The sequence below is a fragment of the Culex pipiens genome, chromosome 2, assembly GCF_016801865.2.
Source record: "Culex pipiens pallens isolate TS chromosome 2, TS_CPP_V2, whole genome shotgun sequence".
Lineage (NCBI taxonomy): Eukaryota > Metazoa > Arthropoda > Insecta > Diptera > Culicidae > Culex > Culex pipiens.
Window position 1 is genome coordinate 27511736 of NC_068938.1, and position 24462 is coordinate 27536197.

General features: G+C 35.2%; 1 protein-coding gene and 4 non-coding genes across 9 annotated transcripts in view; 2 read left to right on the forward strand and 3 right to left on the reverse strand.

Moving 5' to 3' along the window:
* LOC120421296 (disintegrin and metalloproteinase domain-containing protein 10) overlaps positions 1-24462 on the reverse strand; it is a 185940-nt gene that overhangs the window by 36683 nt on the left and 124795 nt on the right. For all 5 annotated transcript variants that reach the window (XR_008212087.1, XM_052708030.1, XM_052708031.1 and 2 more), the window contains 2 exons: positions 10239-10432; positions 5161-5461 (listed from right to left, as the gene is read on the reverse strand). Coding sequence is in view for 4 of the 5 variants with exons in the window: in XM_052708030.1 (XP_052563990.1) it covers positions 5161-5461; positions 10239-10432 (495 nt within the window). In the remaining variant the exon portion in view is untranslated. The remainder of the gene's footprint in view (positions 1-5160; positions 5462-10238; positions 10433-24462) is intronic.
* On the forward strand, positions 5636-5718 carry Trnal-cag (transfer RNA leucine (anticodon CAG)). The gene has a single exon. It is a non-coding gene; the product is annotated as a tRNA-Leu (tRNA).
* Trnar-acg (transfer RNA arginine (anticodon ACG)) lies at positions 5818-5890 on the reverse strand. The gene has a single exon. It is a non-coding gene; the product is annotated as a tRNA-Arg (tRNA).
* On the reverse strand, positions 11817-11888 carry Trnae-cuc (transfer RNA glutamic acid (anticodon CUC)). The gene has a single exon. It is a non-coding gene; the product is annotated as a tRNA-Glu (tRNA).
* Positions 15332-15404, forward strand: Trnaa-agc (transfer RNA alanine (anticodon AGC)). Its single transcript has one exon. It is a non-coding gene; the product is annotated as a tRNA-Ala (tRNA).

Sequence of the window (24462 nt, forward strand, 5' to 3'; positions counted from 1 at the left end):
TGATTTTTAGTCAAATAACCTCAAAATATGATTTTTTATTTTGGTTAAAATTGACATTCAAAAATTTGTTGAAAAATTCAAGAATCAATTAATGTTATGATCTGCTTGTAGTGCTTCCCAAATTTGAACTTAATTTGAATCACAATTTTCTACTCCACCAATAAGGGCAGTCGTACCAGCACAAAACCGGTTTCGTTGCTCGGACAAAACTGCACCGAGCTGTAGGGCCTCCTCCACCAGCGTCTAATTGCAATTGCACAGCATCTTTCACTTTTGGCCGACGTCGTCGTCATCATCATCTTCCCCAGTCGAGTCGAGTTGCAGCAGTCTCGTTGACCTAGATTTGCGCTCTGGAAAAGCAAGCAAATAAAGTACGCGCTGTTTGGAGGGGGAGCGCAAAAGCTCGATATTATCTTCCCTCCCTGGTGGTGGTGGTGGTGCTATTTTGTGAGCAAGTCGTGAGCTTTCCTCGCCGAATCCAATTTGAATCGCGCGCGAGAGCCGGCTTTGCCGAAATGAAGCTGGGAATTGAAGTTTGTTGAAATTGAAAGTGCTTTACGCGAATCGCTGCGGGGGGATCTCGGAAAGAATCAATTTTATGCAATCGAATTTATTGACCTGGAGCAACAACACGTAACTTTCCCTTTTTTCCCCGACGAAGACTTCCGCGCCCCCAGTTTCGACTCAATTAGTGGCCGCCTGGATGGGGAAGACCGTTTGACCTTCGAGTCCTCCCCGAGGGAAGCAGAGCAAAACCGATCGGCTGATGACCTGAAAGTAAAAGTTGGGGCCAACGATAGATAGACAGAAGTTGTGGTAGTATTTCACTTTCGACTTTTCAGGGGAGGTTCGGCGTTGAAGGCGCAGCTAGGGGAGGAGGTCGCCTTCATGATGGACGTCAATTATTTTGGAAGGCCTCTGTGATGGGTAAAAGTTCGTCGGAAGCCGGTGGTACCGATAATAATCGAGCTGAATTATCTGCTTTGTGCACACTTTTCCTGTTGGTCGGTTGTTTTGGGGCAGACGACGTCTTAATTCAAGTTTTCAAGTTGAAAAAATAACAAATTGTTGTTAAGGTGCAGGTCGACTGCGTAGTTCATTAAAAATACTCACTAGAGACTTGACCGCTTAAAAACTCACAGTGGTCAGCATTGTGAAATGGAAAGTGCACATTGGACGATGATTTAATAAGACTAGTGCCTGTTGGTTGTTGTGTCTAACGAGATTTAATGAGACGTTACGCACGCCAAACGTGTGAAATATTTATGATTCGGGAGGGAAGTTGCTTTGGTTGTGCGTGTGCCCAAAGTACTTTCTTCCGAGAGGTAATTTTAATTAATTGAAAAAGCATTTTTGATGCATAACTGTTTTTTTATTGCTTAAGATAGATCATAATCAGTTATGGAAGTGTATACTCTAAAACATTGGTAGTTAGCTGAACTTTTCAGTTCAATCAACTTTCGAGCTTTTGATTAATTTATGTTCATGTTTTTAATGTGTAACGAATGAATGATTACTAGAGAGTTCAATCAACCAAGTCCAAAGTCCAAAAAAAAAAAAATGCTTGGAAATTTGTATTTTCCCTCATGGAATATTGTTAAGTTGCAAAAATCCTTTTTCAAAAATGTTAAACTGTAAATTTTTATAACTTAAAAAAGTTGTTTAGTAATTTGCGAATGCAAATTTTATTATACATCTGAGCAATTCTTTACAAACTCGACTGATATCGTGCATTTTAATTTTTTGTATTTTTTATTTGGCGCAAAATTTTATAGGGACTTTCCCTATGACCAAAGAAGCTATTTTGGGTCATTGGTTCACACGTACAAGGCTCCATTCAATATTGGCAGCTGTTCATACAAAAATTACGACACGACAATCTTTTAAAGTAATTTTATGATCGGTTTGGTGTCTTTGGCAAAGGTGTATGCCCTGATGAGGAATAAAACAAAAATAGGTGAACGGAAAAAGTCCAATTATCTTATTAACTTGTTTACAAACATTCAGTATTCCAAATTCCGTATTTTTAATTATTTAATTTGAAGGGACAATAAACTGCAAACTTTGAACCAAAGAGAAGTACAGCCAAACAATTTGCCTCTGGCTAATGTTTTTTTTAACAAACATATGTTGTGTGGAAGAAATTAAAAAGTTATCCAAAAATTGTTGGCTAAATTTTGGAATCAAGATTAATATTTCAAAAGAGTGTAATATTGCATATTTGACCCTTTTGAAATGTTAGTATTGATTCAAAAAATTTTAACACTGAAAATTGGACCAATAGTTGCTGCATGCACAATTTCGAATCGTCTGATAAAATGATGAAATTATGGAAATTTTAGTGTGTTCGAAAAAAATACGGTTTCTTGTAAATTTTTAGTATTTTACAAAAAAAAACTCTTATAAAGTGAAAAAGCATACAATATTTCGCTTCGTTTGCTACCGATACTGCACATTAAAGAAATTTAAGTACTTAAAAAAATACGGTATTGATGAAAAAAAATTGTAATAAAAAAAACTCATAAAACTAACAATTCAAAATCGCTTCGTTAAATACCCATATTATTAAATTATTAAAATTTGAATATTTTCGAAAAAATACGGTACACTGGACTCTGTGGCTGTCGATCTTCTCGATTCCAATAGGTATTGCTCCAGTTGTCAATAAATTTTTCAGTCCCTTCAAAAAGATTGCATTGATTTTTCGGTCTATATGTTGATAACTCCAGCTCTCGACGGTCCCTTCAATATCGACAACGAGAGAGTGCACTGTATTTTGTGAAAATTTTAGTATTTGATAAAAAAATATCAAATTAAAGTAAAAAAGCATACAAAATATACAAATTTTGCATCGTTTGAGCATTTTTGAAAAAAATAAAAAAAGCTCTGATGAAATTGAAAAAGCCAAAAATTGTTTGATTCGTTTAACATGTTAAAAAATATTTTTTTAAAATTTTTGAGAAAATACTGTATTTTGAGAAGATTTGTAAATTTTACAGAGAAACTCTCATAAAAGTGATAAAAATTCAAATTTCGCTTCGTTAGATATCCAGTAGGGGAAATATGCCCATTTTAAGCCTAATAAGCGATCGTGTTTGAATGATGCTGGATAATCTGGATTGTTCCATGAAATTCACAAAAACCAAGTACACCAACGAGTAGAGCAACTTTTTGTGAACACTTCTGTTTATTTTCACTTTTTTTAAAGGTTATGCTATTCCTATTACAAGAATTTAAAAAAAATATTTCAAAAATGCATTCTAATCAGTCGAGTGCATTGGGCTACGCCCATTTTTCTATTTTCAGCTTAGTTATTTTTTTTTCTTCCAGCGCTCTTTTGGGTCTGCTTAGTGCTGCCAAAATTGATGAAATTTTAAGCGAACACTCACGAAAAGTAGCATTCATAGCGAAAGTTTCCTGGCAGCACTTGCTCACTCTAACAGGCGCTGCACCAGCATGTTAGTGGTGTTGGTGGCCACCCTTTGTGCTTTATTTGCCTTCGCTCCTCGCTCGGTTTTCTTCAGCCTTCGATTGGAATGGATATTCAAAATTGAAACGTCAAAAGACTTAGCGCGTTTGTTTTTGTGATGGTGCTTGCTAATTATTTACATTTTTCGGGATTATTTTTCATGTGAATGACTAAGTAATGGTCAAAAGAACATGTTGCCGATAGTTGGAAGCAATTTTATATCTTAAGCGCTTTAAAATCGTTAGCGCAAGTGAAAAGATATTGATGGCGACTTTCGTTAAGCAGTTAACCTCTCATCTTGCGTGTGGATGTGTGTGCCACCAAAATGATGAGAAATGGTCTCGCAAAATAGAAATTATGATCAAAAGTGAATTAAATTTGATCTTTTTGGTCAGTAAGTGGCATAAATTTGCGTGCTTACTCGAGGCGGTGCTGTTGCTGGTAAGTTTATAGCCTGAAACGTATTTTTGGAGCTTTAATCGAGTATCAAACTCTCCATATGACGAAGATAGGTGTTTGATTAGAAAGGGTTTATTTCCCCTATCTTTGGAAAATATATTTTACAAAAAAAAACTAATTAAAGTAAAAAAACATACAAAATATACAAATTGTGCACCGTTTGAGTATTAAAAAAAACGGAATTTGGAAAATTTATGTTTTTTTTAACCCAAAACAAAAAAAAAATCTAATGATAGTGAAAAAGTATAAAAAATGTTGATTCGTGAAAATTAGAAATTTCTACAATTTTTGAGAAAATATGGTATTTTGCTAAAATTTGAGAATTTTACAGAAAAAATATCTTAAAAGTGGAATAATCTAATAAAGGTGAAAAAGCATACAAAATTTCGCTTTGTTTTATACCCATATTGGAAATTATGAAAAATTGAGTATTTTCGATAATTTTATGGCTAACAACTTTGCAAAAGATGCCCTTTTTGTTCCTCTTTGCAACTATTTTTTCTGAAAACTTTCTTACCATAATCTACCACTTTGCCGAAGACATCAAATTGATCAGAATATTTACGTATAATTTTTGTATGGACAGCTGCCAAAATTTTATGAAGACTGATGAAAAATGGCTTTTTAAAATAGGGAATGTGTGAACATAGTGAACAAAAAAAGTTGAATTGTAAAAACATAGAAAATAACTTTTTTTTACATTTCTTTTTTGCGAAGAGTTGGATTAAATGAGTTGAGTTAATATAATGGACTGCTTGTAACCAGCAGGTACATACAATCAAGCAGATATAGTTAAAACCCCACAACAGTACCATTTGATGGGCATGCTTGGACAGCAACGTTTTGACAAGTTTTGTACTCAAAAACAGATCTTAGACAACACGAAAGTAAAACGCGCTCTTGCGTCAATCGAAAAAAAACGTGCCTTTGCTTTTAGTCTGCACTGAAAAAAAACCCGCAAAAGCCACCCGCCTCCGTAGAGCAACAACAAAACAGTTCAAAACACAAGCCTAATATAATAACGGCAAGAAACCACGGTTACAACCCCTTAACCATAGACTATAATAGAGACCGTGGGCAGACAGCCAGCAAGAGAGCTATTTGTTGCAATTTGTTATGTCTACGCCTTGTACAAAAAAAAAACTAAACTTCTTTTTTCCTCGAACTTGCCGGCACTCTGCACTCTCACAGAGTCAAAAATTACATAAGAGCAAGCAAGCAACAAAACTTACCTTTCCTCCGGTGGCGGTACGGGTCGTCCACGTGCTCCTCCTTGTAGATGACCGAGTGGAAGGGCCGGTCGTGGCCGGGCACATGGTACAGCGGGTGCGTCTCCGGGTCCGAGCTGTTCCGGAAGTAGTGCTTGGCCCGTTCCACGTAGTAGGCGTCCCGGCCCGAGCCGGCGATGACCTTGCCCTCGAACACGCCGTCGATGATGGAGCCGAAGACGGTGCTGTCCCGGTCACCGATCAGCTCGCCCTCGTACAGGTGGGACGCGTCCACCTCGATTGGGCCCCCGTGCGGGCCATGGATCTGTGGGAGGGGAGGCATGGGAATTAGTGAACTTGTGTTTGCCATTTCAAATTTCATCAATTAGGGTATTCAAACCGATTTTTAATAAAGTATTAATTTCATTTTTTTTATATACATTTGCAAGAATCTAAAAAAACGAACGAACGATTCCACATCTCTCAAAGAAAACTACAAGTCAGGATGGCCGAGCGGTCTAAGGCGCTACGTTCAGGTCGTAGTCTACTCTGTAGGCGTGGGTTCGAATCCCACTTCTGACAATAATTTTTTTTTCGCATTGTTTATTTCTTCAAAAACACAGTTCACGTGAGGCTAAGCACTCTCTCATCTGTGACAAAAAAATGCAGTATAAAAAAGATCGATCTTGCCAGGATTCGAACCTGGAATCTTCTGATCCGTAGTCAGACGCGTTATCCGTTGCGCCACAGGACCTGTTAGTAAGAGTGAGGTTATTTATTGAACATTGATTGTGGATTTGCAAGTTATCAATGATTTCTAAGAAATATCTTGAAGTGTTTAAACCTGCTGTAAAAAGGAGTAGTTTCACAAGATAGCACAAGCGACAAATTAAATAACTAAAGTTGGGACCATCCATAAACCACGTGGACACTTTTTTGTGAATCTGTTACCCCCCCCCCCCCCCCCTCGTGGACAATTGTCCATACAAAAAAAACTTTTTTGTATGGATCATGGACAATCGCCATACCCCCCCCCCCCCCCTAAAGTGTCCACGTGGTTTATGGATGGTCCCGTTCAAGCTTTTCTGAAAACAATCTAACAGGAAAAACTAATCAAACTTTCGAAATTATAACATATTTATGAAACTTTTCACAGTTAACGCCCCTTCAAACTCAAACCAATAAATGTAAGATTGAAAGAAAAAATCAAAAAACTTCAAAGATTTAATGAAATTTTAAGTTCAATCATCAAAAATCAATGCAAAATACATTCCCCTGCATATAGAATAATTTTTAAGTATATTTAAGTTTAGAAAAAAAAAATTTAGGGAATTAAAAAAAAAAGGTTTTTTTTCGCTAAAAATATCATTTACGTCAAAACTTAAATTTTTAGAAACTCAATGATTGCAAAACAACTGAGCTATTTCATTTTTTTATATTCAGATGCCGAAACTTTGGCTTGTTATTTCATTTTTGTTTGACCCCTCGACCTAAGCTAGAGCAGAGGGATAAATTTTTTGAAAAAATATTCGCATTAGCCTACACACTAATTTCTCATGAAAGCATTCAGTGAAATTTACTGAAATCTGCACTACTGAAATTTTCAGTAAATCAAAACTTGCTGAAATTTCAGCAAACTTTGACAGCTCCATACAAATTTTAACTGAAGTTCAGCTAAATACTAACTGAAAATTTCAGTAGTGCAGTTTTCAGTAAATATTATCTGAAAACGAACAACAGTATTCACTGTGTAGCTGCAAAACTGATAAATAAATTACAAAGAGTAGCTGTCCTGAATTTGAATTTTTCAATTTGAAAAAATGGTGTAGGTTTAAATTTGTAGTATTAATTTTAAACTTTGATTGCTGAGAACTGGCCTTTTAATTCAGCAATTTCACACGAAAGCAGCATGGAAAAAACAAAAGTGCTCGGATCGGGCTCAACATTTTTCTGGGGGTTCCCTGGCCGAAATAATTAGACCCGTATTTTTTTGTTTGGCCATTAGGGTGACCTACGCCGTGTTGGGGTGGTCTGAAAAATAGCCATTTCCGTCGATTTTCGCAAAAACCACTTTTTTTTAAATTCAAACTCCTCGCCATTTCAACCATTTTTTTTTTTTTCAAATTGTTTAATACGCAAATAAAAGGGTGATAAGTTGGCCTTTCAAAGAAAACAGTAAGAAGTTTGCAAAAAATAGACTAACATATGAAAAGGGCGTATGAACCCTGAAAATGCCGTTTCGACGGTGTCTGGCCTACGTCTGGAAATATTTTTATCGGATTTCCTGGGCATTTTTTCGTAACATACAAAAAAAATGGGAGGAGTTCATTTACAAAATTTCGAGATATGATTTTTTGAAAATAAAATCCGCGTTTTTCGACGCGCCGCGCACAAAAACCGGAAAATGACGAAATCGGCAAAAAATCAACTTTTTTCACTAAAACTGCGATAACTTTAAAATTTCAGCGATGGCCTATACATGCCTGGACACCAAAAGTTGCTTCTTTCAATTACGAAAATTTTGATAAAACATGTATAGGTCATCGCTGAAATTTTAAAGTTATCGCACTTCTAGTGAAAAAAGTTGATTTTTTACCGATTTCGTCATTTTCCGGTTTTTGCGCGCGGCACGTCGAAAAACACGGATTTTATTTTCAAAAAATCATATCTCGGAATCCTGTTAATGAACTCCTCCCATTTTTCAGTATGTTACGTAAAAATGTCCATGGAATCCGATAAAAAAAATTCCAGACATATCGACGAAAATGGCTATTTTTCAGAACACCCTTACACGGCGTATGTCATTCTAATGGCCAAACAAAAAAAAAATACGGGTCTAATTATTTCGGCCAGGGACCCCCGGAAAAAATTAAGCCCGATCCGAGCACTTTTGTTTTTTTCCATGCTGTTTTCGTGAGGAATTGCTGAATTAACATAAATCCTGAAAAGATGTTTTGCTCAAAGTGTACCTAATATTACTAACATTTCAAGAAGATCAAATATTAAATATAACGCCCTTTTGACATGTTAGAGTTGACCCTAAAATTTGAAAATATTTTTAAATTTTGAGATATTGGCATAAGAAAAAATAGGCTGTTTGGATAAGACTTAAAAACTTCAATTTTCTTGTTTCTTTTTATTTTATTCGCTAATTTTCTGCAACCAACAAGGTTCGATCCCTCAATCTGTCTGAGGCAATTTATTTGAAAAAAAATATCAAATTTTCGAAAAAATATTTTCAGGAATGGACAAAAAAAAAAGCTAAAAATTGAAATTGCAGGCCACGGTGTCAACATTTGAATGAAAAAAGTGTTTCAAAATGCATCATTGCAATAATTGATTTCCAAAATTTCTCAATACTGACGAAAATTTTATTTTTGCGGGAAATTTCATAAAAGATCAAAATATTTTTAAACGAGTCCAAAAATGTTAAATATGATTATCAATGCAGAAAAAGATTGTTCTCAGTCGATTAGACTTCTATTTACATTGAAATCATGATATTTTTTTGAAAAAATATTGTTTTGCCCCCTGATTTTTCGGACCAACTTTGAAGGGGGAGGGAGGGGGGCGATATTAACTTTAAAAAATATTTTCATTGGCCTTATTACTAAAAGTATAAATTCTAAAATATTTTTTAAAATTTTAGTTATTTTTTAAATGTTTGGGAGACAAAAAACATCATTTGCGCTAGAGTTAAAGATGACTTGGTACCAGAAAAATGATTTTCTTTTTGTTAAAATTAGGATTTCTCGAAAAAATCCAACTTATTCTCAAACAAACATAACAATTGAAAAAAACCCGCAATTTTTTTGAAAGCTTTTTTTTCTCAGTGTCATCTAATCACTAGCGTGCACAGGGTGGGGCAACATGGGGCAACTGCCCCACCATCCTCAGAAATATGTTCTAATTTTAGTCAGGGGGCGTCCATAAACGATGAAATTTTCTAAACGTCCATATAATTGCCCCACCTTCCTCGAGGAGCTGGGCACGCTACTGCATCTGATAAGCTCTATTTAGTTCAATTCGTGATATCTTAAAAAACTATTGGTTCGATTTCCAGTGTTAAAAAATACACTTTTGTTAAATTAACTGCTCTATTTTATAAAAAAAAAAACATCGAAATTTTAGCATCGAGAGTAACCTTTTGAAAGAGTTTACAAACCTTATTTAGGATATTTCGCTACTTTTTTGTCGTAAGCCCTTTTTCAAATATTGTTCAAAGTTTATGTCGCAAATGACCCATATTTTGAATTTCTATTAAATTCCGATGTACAATAGGTACCTTATTAAGTTTTACTTTTCAACGAAAGAAATAATTTTCGACAATTCATAGATATTTAAAAACAACTGGACTGGTGTAAACTGCATTTTAAAAACACGTTTTTCATTCAAATGAAACCATAGGTTGTATTTGAAATTTTTTATTTTTTGTCCACCTCTTGACTTTACTCAGAGTCGACAGACATAAACTTGAAAAATATTTGCAACGGCCTTACGAGAAAACGAAACAAACTATATTTTGTACGAAATTTGCAGCAAATATATATATATATTTTTGAATCAGTATTTTTGTAACTCCAATTCCGAGAAAATTACACTGTAATAAAACCATTATGAGGAATTTCAAACTTAAAAAAGTTGTTTTGATATCCAGGTTTTTAAGCGAAGATGACGTTCGAATGGTGAACGTCCGAAATGTCAAAATCACGCAGTGGTACCAATATTCCGAAAAATGTGTGCCATGGCATAACAACCCCATTTTTTTCTAATGTTGGCGCTACTGCGTGATTTTGACATTTCGGACGTTCACAATTCGAACGCCATCTTCGCTTAAAAACCTGGATAATGTATTTGTTTCTGGCATAGATATCGAAAGGAACTGATTCTAGGTATGATTCTCAAGAAATCAAATCATGAGGAATTTTGAATCCATTATTATTCCATTCTAGTCGGAAATGAGTAATACGTCGAATATAGGAACATTTTTTCAAAATGCATTTTGCATCAATTAAAAAAAAAACTTGTAAGTTTCAGTAAAACATAAGGAGAAATATTTGGCATAAAGTAGAAAAATAAAAACAAAAAACGGATATACTCACTTCTAACTTATCGCTAAATGTACTGAGATCTCGCCTTAGCCTAATGTTAAAATCTTTTCCGTGCGCCTTAAACCTAAGATGAACTTGGTGATCTTTGGTGACCGATCGCTTCGCCCGACTGTGACTAGCATGCAGATGTTTGTGGTCGTAGCTGAGGGTTTCGTAGTGGGATATGTATTCGTTGAGGGGGCGCTCTGCAAAACAAAGAGAGAGAGAGAAAGAGAAGTTTATTAGTACATGACGTAACGTTGGCTGGCGAATTGGTTCTTTCAACAGGGGTGTCTCGTATCAATCGCGGGCTGGGGCAGAACGTGCCGCACATGGCCACTCGAATCTGGGGATGCACCACCCATCTGGTCAATTAGTGAGTGTGCCCAGCTAAACTAAATACGAGACATGGGGTTTCGGGAAATTAATTTCCGGATTTTGCAACACCGGGCACGGATTCTGCCTTAAAATGGGGAGGGACGGTTTGAAAAGTGGTCTGCCCTGGGATTGGCACATTCATTAAACAATGTTTAGGTTTCGATGGAGCCGAGCAGGTGACTGATTTTCCAACCCCCTCCCCACACTAAACAATTTTCAAAATAAATGCATCGCCGCTGCTGGCAATGGCGTGTAAAGGCAATTAAGCTATAAATTAGTTATGGGGGCATTTGGACGACCATGTCTGGACTGGAACTCCAGCTGGATGACGGTTTCAGACATTTGTTTGATGTCTGGGGCAAAATGAGTTTGGGTTTGAAGTGGTCGTGCAGAGTTATGTGTTCGTGTGATGGGTTGTTGTTGGGAAATGTGCGCTTGTTTTGATTTGCTCAAAGAGCGTTTATTTATAGCAGTTTGGGGGAACTGACCAAATAACTCATTGCTGTAACTGATTCTCTAATCAATAAGTGTACGGTTTTGTAGTTCGCAGCTTAAAAATATACATTATAACAAATTTTTAAAAAATTAAAGGAACGAAGTTTGTAAACAATCTCGAGAAGTTGTTCAAAGTGGTTGATATACATACATGTGGTGGCACCAAATGCACTTCCAGCTGGAAACTGGTGCACACACTTGCTGATGATGTAAAACTTGCGGAACAAAAAAGGAAGGAAAAAAAAAAAAACAACAACAGAAAACTCAAGCTCAGGTGCAACTGTTCATCTCTTCCATGACCCAGTAATTCACAACAAAGCAGAGAAGGGGACAGCAGCAACAACAAAAGCATAACTACAACAAACGGCAACTTGCAGCTGAACATGTGCAGTGCACTCACAACTTGGCTGTCATATTCGGTTATGCCTTGGGCCCAGGAATTATGAAACGTTCCCACGATCCAGGAGGAGTATTCGAGCAATTTGCAGTAGCATTGCCCTTGTTTCGTTACAAACAAGAACGCTGAAACAAGTAGGCGAAACCAGCGTCGAAAAAAAACTGTCAAGAATGCACGAGGACACATAAAACACAAACATGTGTGCTGTTGCTGCTGCACTCATAAAGAGTGACACAACAGTTCGGTTTCAAGAGTTCAGACGAACTTAAAAATCTGCGATGAGAAAAAGTTGTTCAAAGAATGTGAGCGGAAATAAAAGTTTCCCATACCGGGAATCGAACCCGGGCCTTCCGGGTGAGAGCCGGATATCCTAACCACTAGACAATATGGGACTTGATGGAGAGACAAGAATTTTACCGAACAGCTTGAAGTAATCGATTTATCAATCAAGCGTCAAACACGAAGTTCGCTGAACTACATCAAAAAGCTGTAAACTGTGAGATATGTGTGATAATACTTTTAATGCAATCAAACAATTTATGGCAGTTTTCGGCCCCGGCAAAGCTATTTTCGTGTACATTGTAGCGCGAGTTAAAGCTATTTTTCACGTGAAGTGTTCATCACAAAAAGAACATCAATGGCTTGGTAGAAGCACGGGCGGGAAAACAAGTGACAGCGTTTTTGGTGGACGTAAAGGCACTGTAAAAATTATGCAAATTTACATGTAAAGATGTTTTATTTAAAATTTCTCTAATTTTTAATTTTATGAATTTTCAATATTTTTTGGAAGCTTTCTAAGCGAAATTAATTGGGAGATAAATTTCAACGGACCACACCAGGAACCGTCCCACGGGAGGTGCTTCCTAGAGGATGAAATCCCCCCACAGATATTGGATGTCTCGCGAGATGGAGTTTCGCGACCTGGCAGAGCCAGTCGGTCACGAAGTTCACTCTGATTATATTTATACGATTTTTTTTCTCTCCCCTACTCCATCATCATTTTCATCGTAGGTTCGGTCGCTCATTACAGGATTTTTTTTTTATTGCGCCCAGTAAGCAAGATAATTACATTCATAATTTTACAGCAATTTTTTTTCTTGTCGAGCTGGCTTTATATAATTTTTATCAAGGGTGAAGAGAGGAAGGGGGTGGCAATTGGAGGGTATTGAACTGGAGCGCGAGCTTCCAGAGCTTGACGAGGACATTTGCTGCTGGAGCAGGCCACCAGACTTTTCTCCGCTCTTTTTGGTCTGGAAAATGTTCTTTGTGACAGGCAACATGGCAGAGAGGCACCAGTCAAGGTACCAATTAGTTACATTGTGTTTGTGTGCTTGGTATTTACGGGACGGGATAAGCTGGATGTTGAACTTTTCGGGTGGACTTTTTGTTTGACAGTTATGTTATTGAACAGGCTTTATTTTTTATTCATTTTTTTTTTGTGGGAATTTAATGTTATTATTGATTATTTTTAATTGTTTTTTTTTTAATATGCTTATTGGCCAAGTTTGACAATCCAAATTTAGATGATCGGTAATATATTTAAGAACTATTTGTATAAAAATAATTCTTGTCGAATTAAAAGACATTGAACATTTTATATTTTAAAATGTTTTATCACAAATTAGAGAAATTCTCCACAAAAATTTGAAATGATTTTTAGATAATTTTTTATTTGAACCACGTGGAGGGGCGGATTTGGTCATTGTCGCTCCAGAGTTTGGGGACCATCCATAAACTACGTGGAAATTGGAAATCTAAACTTTCCAGCATCATTTTTCGATTCTCTTTTAGAGTTTGAAACTTATCTTGACGGAAAATATCTTTTAAGCTGGGAAATCACATTTCACAGAAAAATTAAAAAATTAAAAGGTTGTTACTAGAATTTAAATAATATGGTATCAACTCTTTGGTAATAGTAGTTTATGCAACAAGTTGCAGAAAGATATAACGGTGAACCTCGTTGGATAAATGTACCACTCGTGCTGAAAAAATCAAGTTTTGCAACGAGTTCCATACAACATTTTTTTGCAATTCCGTCGTGAAACTACTTACTTTTTCTGTCATTCTTGAACGACGAAATAACCTACTTTTCTGTACCAAAAATAACAGAATCGAATAGCAACACTAAAAGTTGAAAAGTTGAACTCTTCAGCACTTGTTTCGAAAAGTAACACTTTTCAACATTTTTTTGATTTAAACGATTTATTGACAAAATACATGAAAATTTGACATAAAATTTCACTCAGTATGTGTTTTTTGGAATTGCAAAAAATGTTGTATGGAACATGTTGCAAAACTTGATTTTTTCAGCACTCTTCGTATTTATCCAACTCGGTGAACCTCGTTGGATAAATGTACGACTCGTGCTGAAAAAATCCTCTTTTTGCAACTTGTTGCATAAACTACTATTTTGCAATTTCAAAAAACACCCATTGAGTGCAATTTTAAGTCGAATTTTCATGTATTTTGTCAATAAATCGTTTAAATCAAAAAAAAATGTTGAAAAGTTTTACTTTTCGAAACAAGTGCTGAAATGTTCAACTTTTCAGCACCCATTTCAGTGCTGAAAAGTAGAACTTTTCAGCATTTATTTATTGTTGCTATTCGATTCTGTTATTTTTGGTACAGAAAAGTAGGCTATTTCGTCGATCAAGAATGACAGGAAAAGTAAGTAGTTTCACGACGGAATTGCAAAAAGTTGTTTTTTCAACACTCGTCGTATTTATCCAATCTCTTATGGTAAATAAACGATTCGTGCTGACAAAAAATCTTTTGGTAACTTATTGCATACTGTTACCATCTTGCATCTAGCTTAGAAAAGGCATTTATGATAATCTAAACACTTTTTTTTAAATTTTAATTTTACCGCAATTGTAAAATAAATAAAAAGTGTGTAATTTTATCAAATACTGAAAAATTATTATTATTATTTTATAATGGATAGCTGTCGAAATTGTACGGAGATTTGAATGGAATGAGGTAAATCGATGAAAAATTAGAAAAAAAATAATCGTTGTTCGTAGTCTAAGACCTCAGCAAATTATCGAAAATAATTAAAAGAAGGAATATTCTCAAATATCAAGATTGCAAATTCAAGTTTTATTGTAGTTTTGAAGTTTTGATTGAAAATTTTAGTTTACGTAAACAAATAAAGCCATTAATATTCGACGATTTAAAAAAAGATTTTTCGAAAAATTGGCAACACTGCTGAAATTGTTCCAGAGCTCAAAAGATGCAAATTCTTGTCATTTAAAGCAAATCAAAAACTGAGATATTTTTCAAACATGGTTATTTGGCGAAATTCAATATTTGTGTAAAAATTCGATATTTTTCAATTTCGATATTTTTCAGATTTTTCAATATTTTAATAGCCTTTTTGTATGGAGAGCTGTCAAAATTTTATGGATACGAACTAATGACGCAAAATGTCTTCTTTGTTCTTAGAAAAGGTAACCACAAAGTTTTAATAAATCAAATAATACAAAACACTGTAATTTCAACAAAAAAATCTTGCCGGGATTTTAGAAATTTTAAATGTATACTTAGCTATAATAAGTTTTGAAATCTAAATTTAACAAGTTGATAAAAATATAAAATTTAATTGAGAATTTTGTGGTTTAAATCCAGATTAGAGTACTAACCATTTTTGCTCAACCCAACTCTGTTTTGATTTGGTTAGTACAAACAAATACTGTAGCCAACAAAAAAAATCAAAACATGTGAAGGAATATGGTTTTTTTTTTCACCTAACATGAAAAAAAAATTATTTTCCGTTTTTTCCGCTTTTGTAGACACAAAATTATTTTGATTTTCAATTAAACAGCGAATTTCACAAGGGGATGTAGCTCAGATGGTAGAGCGCTCGCTTAGCATGTGAGAGGTACGGGGATCGATGCCCCGCATCTCCAGATAATCCTTTTTTGATTTGTTTCTAATTCAACCAACCACTTGGTGTGCAGAGGGGCTATCGAGTGGGGGAAATCCAATTAAATTGAATGCTCTCATCACGACTGTCGGGAGGTATTGAATAACTGCGTTCACAGTACAGATCAACGCACACGATTTATGGCTAGTAGTTGGTCGAATTATAATCCAACCAGTTGCGGGTTGCGTTGACGGGCAAAACCAGTTGATCATATTTCCCTACACTGCTGTGACGGACTTGGGACGGGACGAGAATTGGGTTTTTGGGGGGGAGAGGAGGAGTCGCTGACTGTTACACTCTCGGATAATGAACACAATTACGTAATTACTTCGAGCAATAAATTAAGCGTTGAATAAAATATGAGATTTTGAGGCGCATTTATGCTCGTGTTCTCAGGGCTTTAATTTTTATTTTCCGCTGCCCTCTGCTTAACAAAAGCATAAACGATGGCGCGAAAAAAAAAAAATACCGGTGCATTTCCTCAGCCCCAAAATGAGAGGCAAACATTTCACAGACAATTGAATTTGCTAATTTCTCAACAAAAGCGAAGCATAAAGTATTCCTAGATTTATAAGGTTTTTTTTAACTAAGAATTAGACAACTTCAATACTAAATCTACTTGACTATGCCACTCATGAGTCCAGCTCCCACACGATTTCGTTACCATAGCGCACTGCAATGCTGCGCTGCACATGATCTGCTCAAATTTAATGTGCATTCATTTGTGTGTTATAATTGCAATTGCGCTAATTAAAATTACACCCACTCTCCCACTCTCCCTCTGTCGTCCCAAACATGCACCTGGAAGGGGTCTCACACTAAAACGCGCAGAAATGACGGTTGGACATCGCTTGTGTGCGAACGGCATTCAGGGGATCGTCCATAAAGCATTTACACAAAGTAAAAGTATTTCTTGCTCAATTAAAATAAACAAAACTCAAAAAAATAAAATAAAATATTATAATTTTTGAAGCGATATTACAGTATTCATGAATGGCCCCGAACGGTAGCTCGCCAAATCCAATTTATGCTATTTTAACGAGCCCAAACGGGCTTTAAACGCTGCTGCTACTGCTACTCTATGGTCGTGAACCAGGTGAACCCGGAGGGTCCCTTCCCCTCCCTAGCAGACACCTCTAATGCAGTAATACCTGTCACGTTTGCACAGTACAGAATAAAAAAAAATGCAAAATTGTATCAAATTAGTTAAACTACATTTTATAAAAAAATTGACAAGAAAGAAAACAAAATTTAATTTCCGTCAACTATTTTTTTTCCTCAGTGTAAATTTTAAACTATTGCTGTTGATGTGGTGTTTGAGTAGTGAATGGGAAAATGGGGTTTTTGTTTTGCTCCAACCTTTTTTTTTTGGGTGGATTTAGCTAGTAACATTGGCAACGGGATCAGGTTTCGTAACGCGAAAATAGAGCGGGCTGCTTCGACTAGTGTATGCCGTGGTGGTGCCGTATTGGTCTTTTACCACCCCCTAAATGGAATAATCTATGCACGAGAAAAAAAAATGTTTGGCAGCCATAATAAATTCAGCAATATTGTTTGGAACAAACACGCTGTTGTAAATCGATGAATTTTCCATTGTTGCATGATAAACCGTCGATAGACAATAAATAAACAGTTATTAATTGGAGTATGTTTTGCCTGCTTTCGATATTTGTATATTTTATAACAATCATTCTATTGTAATTATTATAGACGACTACAATAAAATAAAACAGAACAGGGAAAACAAGTGTTTTCAAAATCATTTTTTCTGGATCATATTCAAGCAAAATTTCTTCAATTGATATTTGATTGTGCATCAACACGTGGGAATCTTCTGGACAATTATTTTGAAGTTTAATATTGATTATATATTTTTAATTTGAAGGAGCAACTCGCTACCTAACCAGCAATATTATTCAACTCCAAAAACATTTCCAGGTGGTTTATGGATGGTCCCTTGACAATCATAAGTTTTCAAAAATTTAAGTACCAACGAAATTTTTTTTCGCGGAAAAAAATACTTTTTGCAGTACTGTAATTTGGAATTTTACAAAAATTAAAAAAAAATGATCGAGCTCTGAAAAGCTAAATATGAGTTTCAATGCAGCGAAATGCAATTGAAAGTGTTTTCAGTTGACTTCTATTTGAGCAATTCTCTACCAAAACCGGAAATGGATTTTATTTGTATTTTTTAATTTGGCTCAAACTTTGTAGGGGCCTTCCCTATGACCAAATAAGCTATTTTGCGTCATTGGTTCACTCATAGAAGTCTCCATACAATTTTGGCTGCTGTCCATACAAAAATGGTATGTAAATATTCAAACAGCTGTAACTTTTGAGTGAATTTTCTGATCAATTTTGTGTCTTCGGGAAAGTTGTAGGTATTGTTGAGGACTTTTGAGAAAAAAATAGGTACAAAGAAAAAAAAAATTGCGGATTTTTTTATCAACTTTTTTTTCACTAAAACTCAATTTCCCAAAATACGTATTTTTTGATTTTCGAGATTTTTTGATATGTTTTAGGGGACAAAAATTCGCAACTTTTGAGCCATAGAGAAACATGGTCAAAAAATCTGCCGCCGAGTTATGAATTTTTGAAAAAATAGTGATTTTTGGAAAAAATCGAAGTTTCATGCAAAAACAAGTTTGACATTACTTTTTAATGCAAAATTGAATTTGCAATCGAAAAGTACTTTACAGATTTTTTGATAAAGGGCTCCGTTTTCAAGATATAGCCACCGAAAGTTTGATTTTAGCGAAATATTTGCAGTTTTTCAATTTTTAAAAATAGTGACCATGAGTGAGTATTTCTAAAATTTTTTTTTTTGAAAAGTTCAGAAAATTTGCTATAAAATTGTCTAAAAGATTGAAGATTGGACCTCGGGTTGCTGAGATAGAGCCGCTTTAAGAAAAAGAAACACGAAAATTGAAGTTTTCTTAATATCACTAAAACAACCCACCATTTTCTAATGACCGTATCTGCATTAAAAAATAATGTCAAACTTGTTTTTGCATGAAACTTCGATTTTTTCCAAAAATCACTATTTTTTCAAAAATTCATAACTCGGCGGCAGATTTTTTGACCATGTTTCTCTATGGCTCAAAAATTGCGGATTTTTGTCCCCTAAAACATATCAAAAAATCTCGAAAATCAAAAAAAAACGTATTTTGGGAAATTGAGTTTTAGTGAAAAAAAAAGTTGATAAAAAAATCATTTTTTTCCGTGTACCTATTTTTTGTCAAAAGTCCTCAACAATACCTACAACTTTGCCGAAGACACCAAATTGATCAGACAATTTACTCAAAAGTTACAGCTGTTTGAATATTTACATACCATTTTTGTATGGACAGCAGCCAAAATTGTATGGAGACTTGTATGGGTGAACCAATGACGCAAAATAGCTTATTTGGTCATAGGGAAGGCCCCCACAAAGTTTAAGTCAAATAAAAAAAATACAAAAAATAAAAATGGTCGAAATCGGCCGATTTCGTAGAGAGTTGCTCATTTACATTTGAATTTTGAATTTTTTTGAGAACATATTTTTTGGGGAGATTTTGAATGGGAATTTGAAAACTTTGACTTTTTTTTTTGCAACGGCCCAATTAAGAAGATAAATGATGTTAATTTCATTTATCTGTCATTTTTGACGAGAGGAAACATCGTGTTGCCAAAACGGGATGACAATGTATAGCATATAATGGAGAGCCATAAAATGTTTCAGTCACAGTAGGGCACTTACGTTTTTAAGAAAATTCTTATTTAAAAATCATTGTAAAGAAAATTTGTGATGAAAAAAAAAATAACAAAAAAGAATAAAAATTAATGACCAAAAAATATAAAATTTCCAAAACTATATTTTGAGTAATAATTTTCCCATGTTCTATGTACTTCGAAATTTCTGAAGATTTTGTTTTTGTTATTTTCGATGTTTTAAATAATTTAGGGAATTAAAAAAGGCATCTTCTGCGCTTGTGGTTAGGATGTGGAAAATCTGGTACCGGAAATGTTTGTTTTTTAAAATGCTCATTTTTGGAAAATAATGAAAACAAAAATTCAAAAATCTTTTTTAGATGCAAAATCAAAATTGCAATCAAAAACAAACCACATTTTTAATAGATTGCACCGTTTTCAAGTTGTAGGCATTTCTGGTGAAAATTTTCGAAACATTTTGTGTTTTTTTTTTTGCAATTTAAGAATACTTTATAAAGAAAAAGCACCACTACAAAATATACTTGTGAAAGGCAGGAAAAATTTCCAGCATTTTTTTATCATTGTTTATCACACTGCTGGTTGGAATCCTCTTTATGATTAAATTTAGTGAAAAATTATTTTTTCTCAGTGTCATCTAAGGCCGATGCAAATATTTTTCAAAGTTTTTGTCCCTCGGCTCTGGCAGGGGTCGAAAGGCGCAAAAAAATAAAAAAAGATAAATATTGAAATAACAAGCCATAGTTTCAGCATTTGCATGGAAAAAAATGTTTAAAAATGCATTTTACACTAGTTCAGTTGTTTTGCAATCATTAATTTAAAAAAAATTAAAGTTTTGACGAAACAAAAATTTTAGCGAAAAAGTAAATTGAACATCTAAAATTTTCAAAAAAAAAAATCAAAAGATTTTTAAATCAACTCAAATATGCTAACAGTGATTATACACGCAGGGAAACGCATTTGAAATTGATTCAGTTGATTGTACTTCAATTTTCATTGAAATTTTGAAGTATGAAAAAATATTTTTTTGACTCCTTATTTTTCGGGCCAACTTTGAAGAGGTTAGGGCCCAGAGACAAAAACTTTAAATAAAATTTGTATCAGCCTAATTAGTCCTAAAGTTTCAATTGGCGATATTATTGTTGGTTTGATTTTCAATGTTAAAAAAATAAACGTTTGTAAAATTTGGTACCCTTTTCAATGAAAATGAATTCGATAAATTAATTCACCTTTTGATAGGGCTAATAACACTTATTTTGGACATTTTCAAATGTTGCGCTAGATTTTTTAAGTTTCGAAATAATTTTTATAGAAAATAGCAGCAAATTTCACAAAGTTTCAAACTTTAAACAATGAAAATCAAACCAATATCCGAGATATCGCAAGTGGTATAAGATAATAGTAAATCTTGCTTACCAGGACCTGAGCTGCGATGTTATGGGAAGGGCTAAAACAATCGCGTTGAATTGGCACTGGATACTCCTAACCGTACTTTTCCAACTGAAATGCTCTGCGAAGGTCTTTTTGGTCGAGCTGGCCACTGGTATAAATATTGTCACTCTAACCACCGACGTGTCTTTCAATCAGCGATGATAGAAGAAGAACTTTATACACCTATTTCGAATATCTCCTCTACTGTTGATGTTAATACACCTGCTAGTGGTTCTTAACTCTTTGTTTGAAACTTTTGTAAAATATTGAACACTGAAATTTCGAAAAGGCAAGAAAAAAAAAACAGTTTTGTTTTTTTTATGTTTCAAGAGAAGTCAAATTTTCCACCGTGTCCTTCCATTGAGTTCACCACCCTCTCTACACATAAGCCACATTGCGGATTAGCGACTAGTGGCATTTGCCGCTTTCTGCGGCTTGTTTTTGCGGGGCTTGCCCGTTTTTGCTAAAAGTTGTGGATTTGGTGGCATTTGGGTCAGCCAGCCAGCCAGTGTCCCGATCCAATCAGCACGGGGGCGATTGATTCCGAACCATGATTTTGTTTTTCGATTGGTTTGAATTTTCTAGCTAGATTGATTTTGGTGGTATTTCGAAAAAAGGATTATATGTTCAAGGCAATTGATTTAAACCGCGGAAATTTTATCGCTCAACAAATCTTTTTCGAATATTTTGCTATAGGCTTTTTGAGTCAGTTCAAAAATTGTGTTTAAACACTACAAAAACAATTTTTTATAGCATTTAAAGCTACCATGCACTGGTCACGTGCACCCAAAACCAACGACTGGAAAGAGAAAAAAATACCCATTCCTAATTTAGCAACGCTATACCGACTAAAATTCCGGAAAACGTGCCCGGATGATGGCAGACGGCGGAGCCTCTTAAATTTGGATAATTTCATTAAAAAGTTTTTACTCCTCGTTCGTTGTGTAGTTTTGGGCGAAAAATTTTCCGGTGAAATGCGCTCTCTACCTCCTGGAATTTATAACGTGTGTTTATGGTTCTCTTTCTTTTTTTTTGTTGCTGTAAGGGAAAAATAGTATGCAGAGAGTGTGTATCGTTGGCTCAAAGTTGGTCTCCACTGGGAATGGATACTAACATTTTTATGAGGAACTTTAATTAGAGGATAGTTGGTCGTTTGATAGTGATACGCAGCGTGATGATTTTTCGACTAAATCTACGAAAAAAAAAGATTCAAACCAGGATCACAAGTCATCCTGCATTTTAAGCAGATTTACCTCCCCAAACTTAATCACAAACACCAACTTAACCGAAACTGCACTCTGGGGAAACATTCCAGGGAGTTCAAGGCTAACTGGCTCTGCTACTCGTAAAGCACCCCTCCCCCAACAAAGCTTTCAACGAGGATTTTCAGTTTCATTTTCATCATCATGGTGGGAAAATTGAACAGTTTTCCCGTGCAGCAAGTAGTGGGAGGAAAGAATGGACCATATTTTCCATTCCGTAACCCAGTGCGCGAAACAAGCGCGCACTTGAGGAGGTGGTTCTTGGTCCAAACAAAAAAGCACACACTTGAGAGAGTGGCATGCTTTTGCTTACATCATGGAGCAGCGAGTGTCAAGCTCAATAACGCCATCAGGCGGGGAGATTATGAAAAATGAATGTTTACTGGAGCAGCATAGCTTGCAGCCCGCATTCCGAGGAGGTTTGCTTCGGCGAAGAGGGGATCAACCTAGCTCAGAGAACCCACTTGGAGTGGTGGTGCAGTTTCTGAGGACCTTGGACAGGTCATGGAAGAAATGGTGGGTTGACAAATTTGAGAAACGTGTTTTTTCCCTTGTAATATTTTGCTTAAGTTTTTATTAAATGAAGTTAAATCATTGATACAATATTTCCTAGTTTTAGTTTAGAATCTCATGGATCCGAATATCATGTCTGTAGAGATGAGAGAAATTCCGTCCTAAAAGAAATATTATCTGAGTGTTTAGAACATTAGGCAAGGTTGCCAGATCATCAAATTTTTGGACACGTTGCTACAATCTATTGATTGCCTAGCCAACCAAAGGTTGGACGTTTTTTTTTGTTTTTTTTTTCATGTTGGATCTGGAATATGTCTAATGAGTAGTAAGATCCAACTTAAAAAGGTATATCAAAATGAAATGATCGCTTAGATCATAAATTTTGACAGCGTTGCCAAATTTTAGACATGTTGGGAAGGTTTTTTTTATGAAATTTCAATGAACAGTTGTTTTTTGCAAAAAAAGTCCATCAAAACATAATATTTGAATGCTGAAAAGTTCAAATATTCAGCACTTGTATCGTATTACACGTTTTGACAATGTTGTATTTTTTTATGATCAAATACATGAAAATGTTGTTTGAAAATTAATAAAAAAGTGTATCTTTTGAAGGTTTTTTTTTAAATCGAATTGGTTTCTTCGGCAAAGTTATAGGTATGGATGAGAACTACATCGACAAAAATGACACATGGAAAAATGCTGATTGTTTAATTAACTTTTTGGTTTCCACATTTTAAATTTATTTTATTTTTTATCCTTTCAGAAAATTCCAGAATAGACAAAAAAACAATATTACTCTGAGTTAGCTGAAATTGTGCCATGTGGATTCCCTGTAGGCTTAAATTCTTTATTTTATCCCTTTTGCAATGTTGAGGTTGATTTTCAAATTATTGATTTTGGAAGATCAGAAAATTTCCCAAATGTTTTTTTACAACCCAACCCCGCCTTTAGACGGGCTTCGATTTGAAAAATCACCAAAAATCCGTTTTTCCACCAATTTTTGATCTTTAAAATGCATTGTAAAGAAGAACTCTTAAAATTTCAGAAAATTTATGGGTTGAAAGTTTTACTTGTTTTATGTGGCTTTGCCAATGTTTTTAAAAATGTCATATTTTTAGGGGTCAACTTTGACTGTGTTTTTACTAACATGTCCTATGTTTTAAGTAAAAAGAAGTATGTAGTATTTTTTCTAGTGTTTTAGGCTATGCTTCTACGCATTTTTTTACAATTTAAATGATAATGGTGCCATTCTATAGCAGAAAATGTGAAAAACAAGCAAAAAATTGAAAAAGTGACTGTAAAAAACATGAAAAAATTAGATAGGCAAAATGTAATGATAGGAGGGCCAATATACTACCAAAAACAAACATAAACGAAACAAGATAAATGCAAATTAAAATACTAAAAATAAAACAAGAAAAACATAAAACAAGAGAAGGTAAGTTTTTCGTAGAACAAAATTTGCTCAAAATGACCTCCTAAACACGGGAAAAATAAAAATTTTCGAAAAAAAATTTTTGGCGGTAGAGGGTGTCCGATTTTGAGTTCAATTTGTGGACTGTATTTTGCACTATTCCGGCGGACTTGGGGAACCACTTGGGAGGGTCGGATTATCGCAAGCAACACCGATTAAAACACTCGAGTTTCTCTTGACTACATCTATTTAGCAACTAATTTTAAAACTAAAGATTTTCTTCCGAGAAAACTCGCGATCCGCGGCGGCGACTTCCGTCCGATCACTTCGGCTGCTTGCGGCGAACTTGTTTGGTCCTCGACTCGACGCGCAGAAAATTCTCGTTCGTGCTGTTCGCGCGCCAAAATCTCTCCTCTCGATGCGTTGTCGTTTCGTCGTTCTCTCCTTCTCTCTCGTTCGCGCTTCGTCGCTAACGACGCCGTGTTGCCACCTTCGTCGTTATCGATCGCAGTAGTCGGGGGGTGCGACACTGCTCAAACGAAAAATCTTCTTCGGACTGACAGGTTTCAGCCCGAACATCCTCCCCACCGGAAGCGGCGTTGTACAGGATCGGCCGCTTCAAAACTTTGCGACGTGTCCGCAAGTCAACGACTCGGACTATGTTGCCCAGATCCAGGTTAGTGTGCGTTATTATCTCAAGTCTTCGGCTGGCC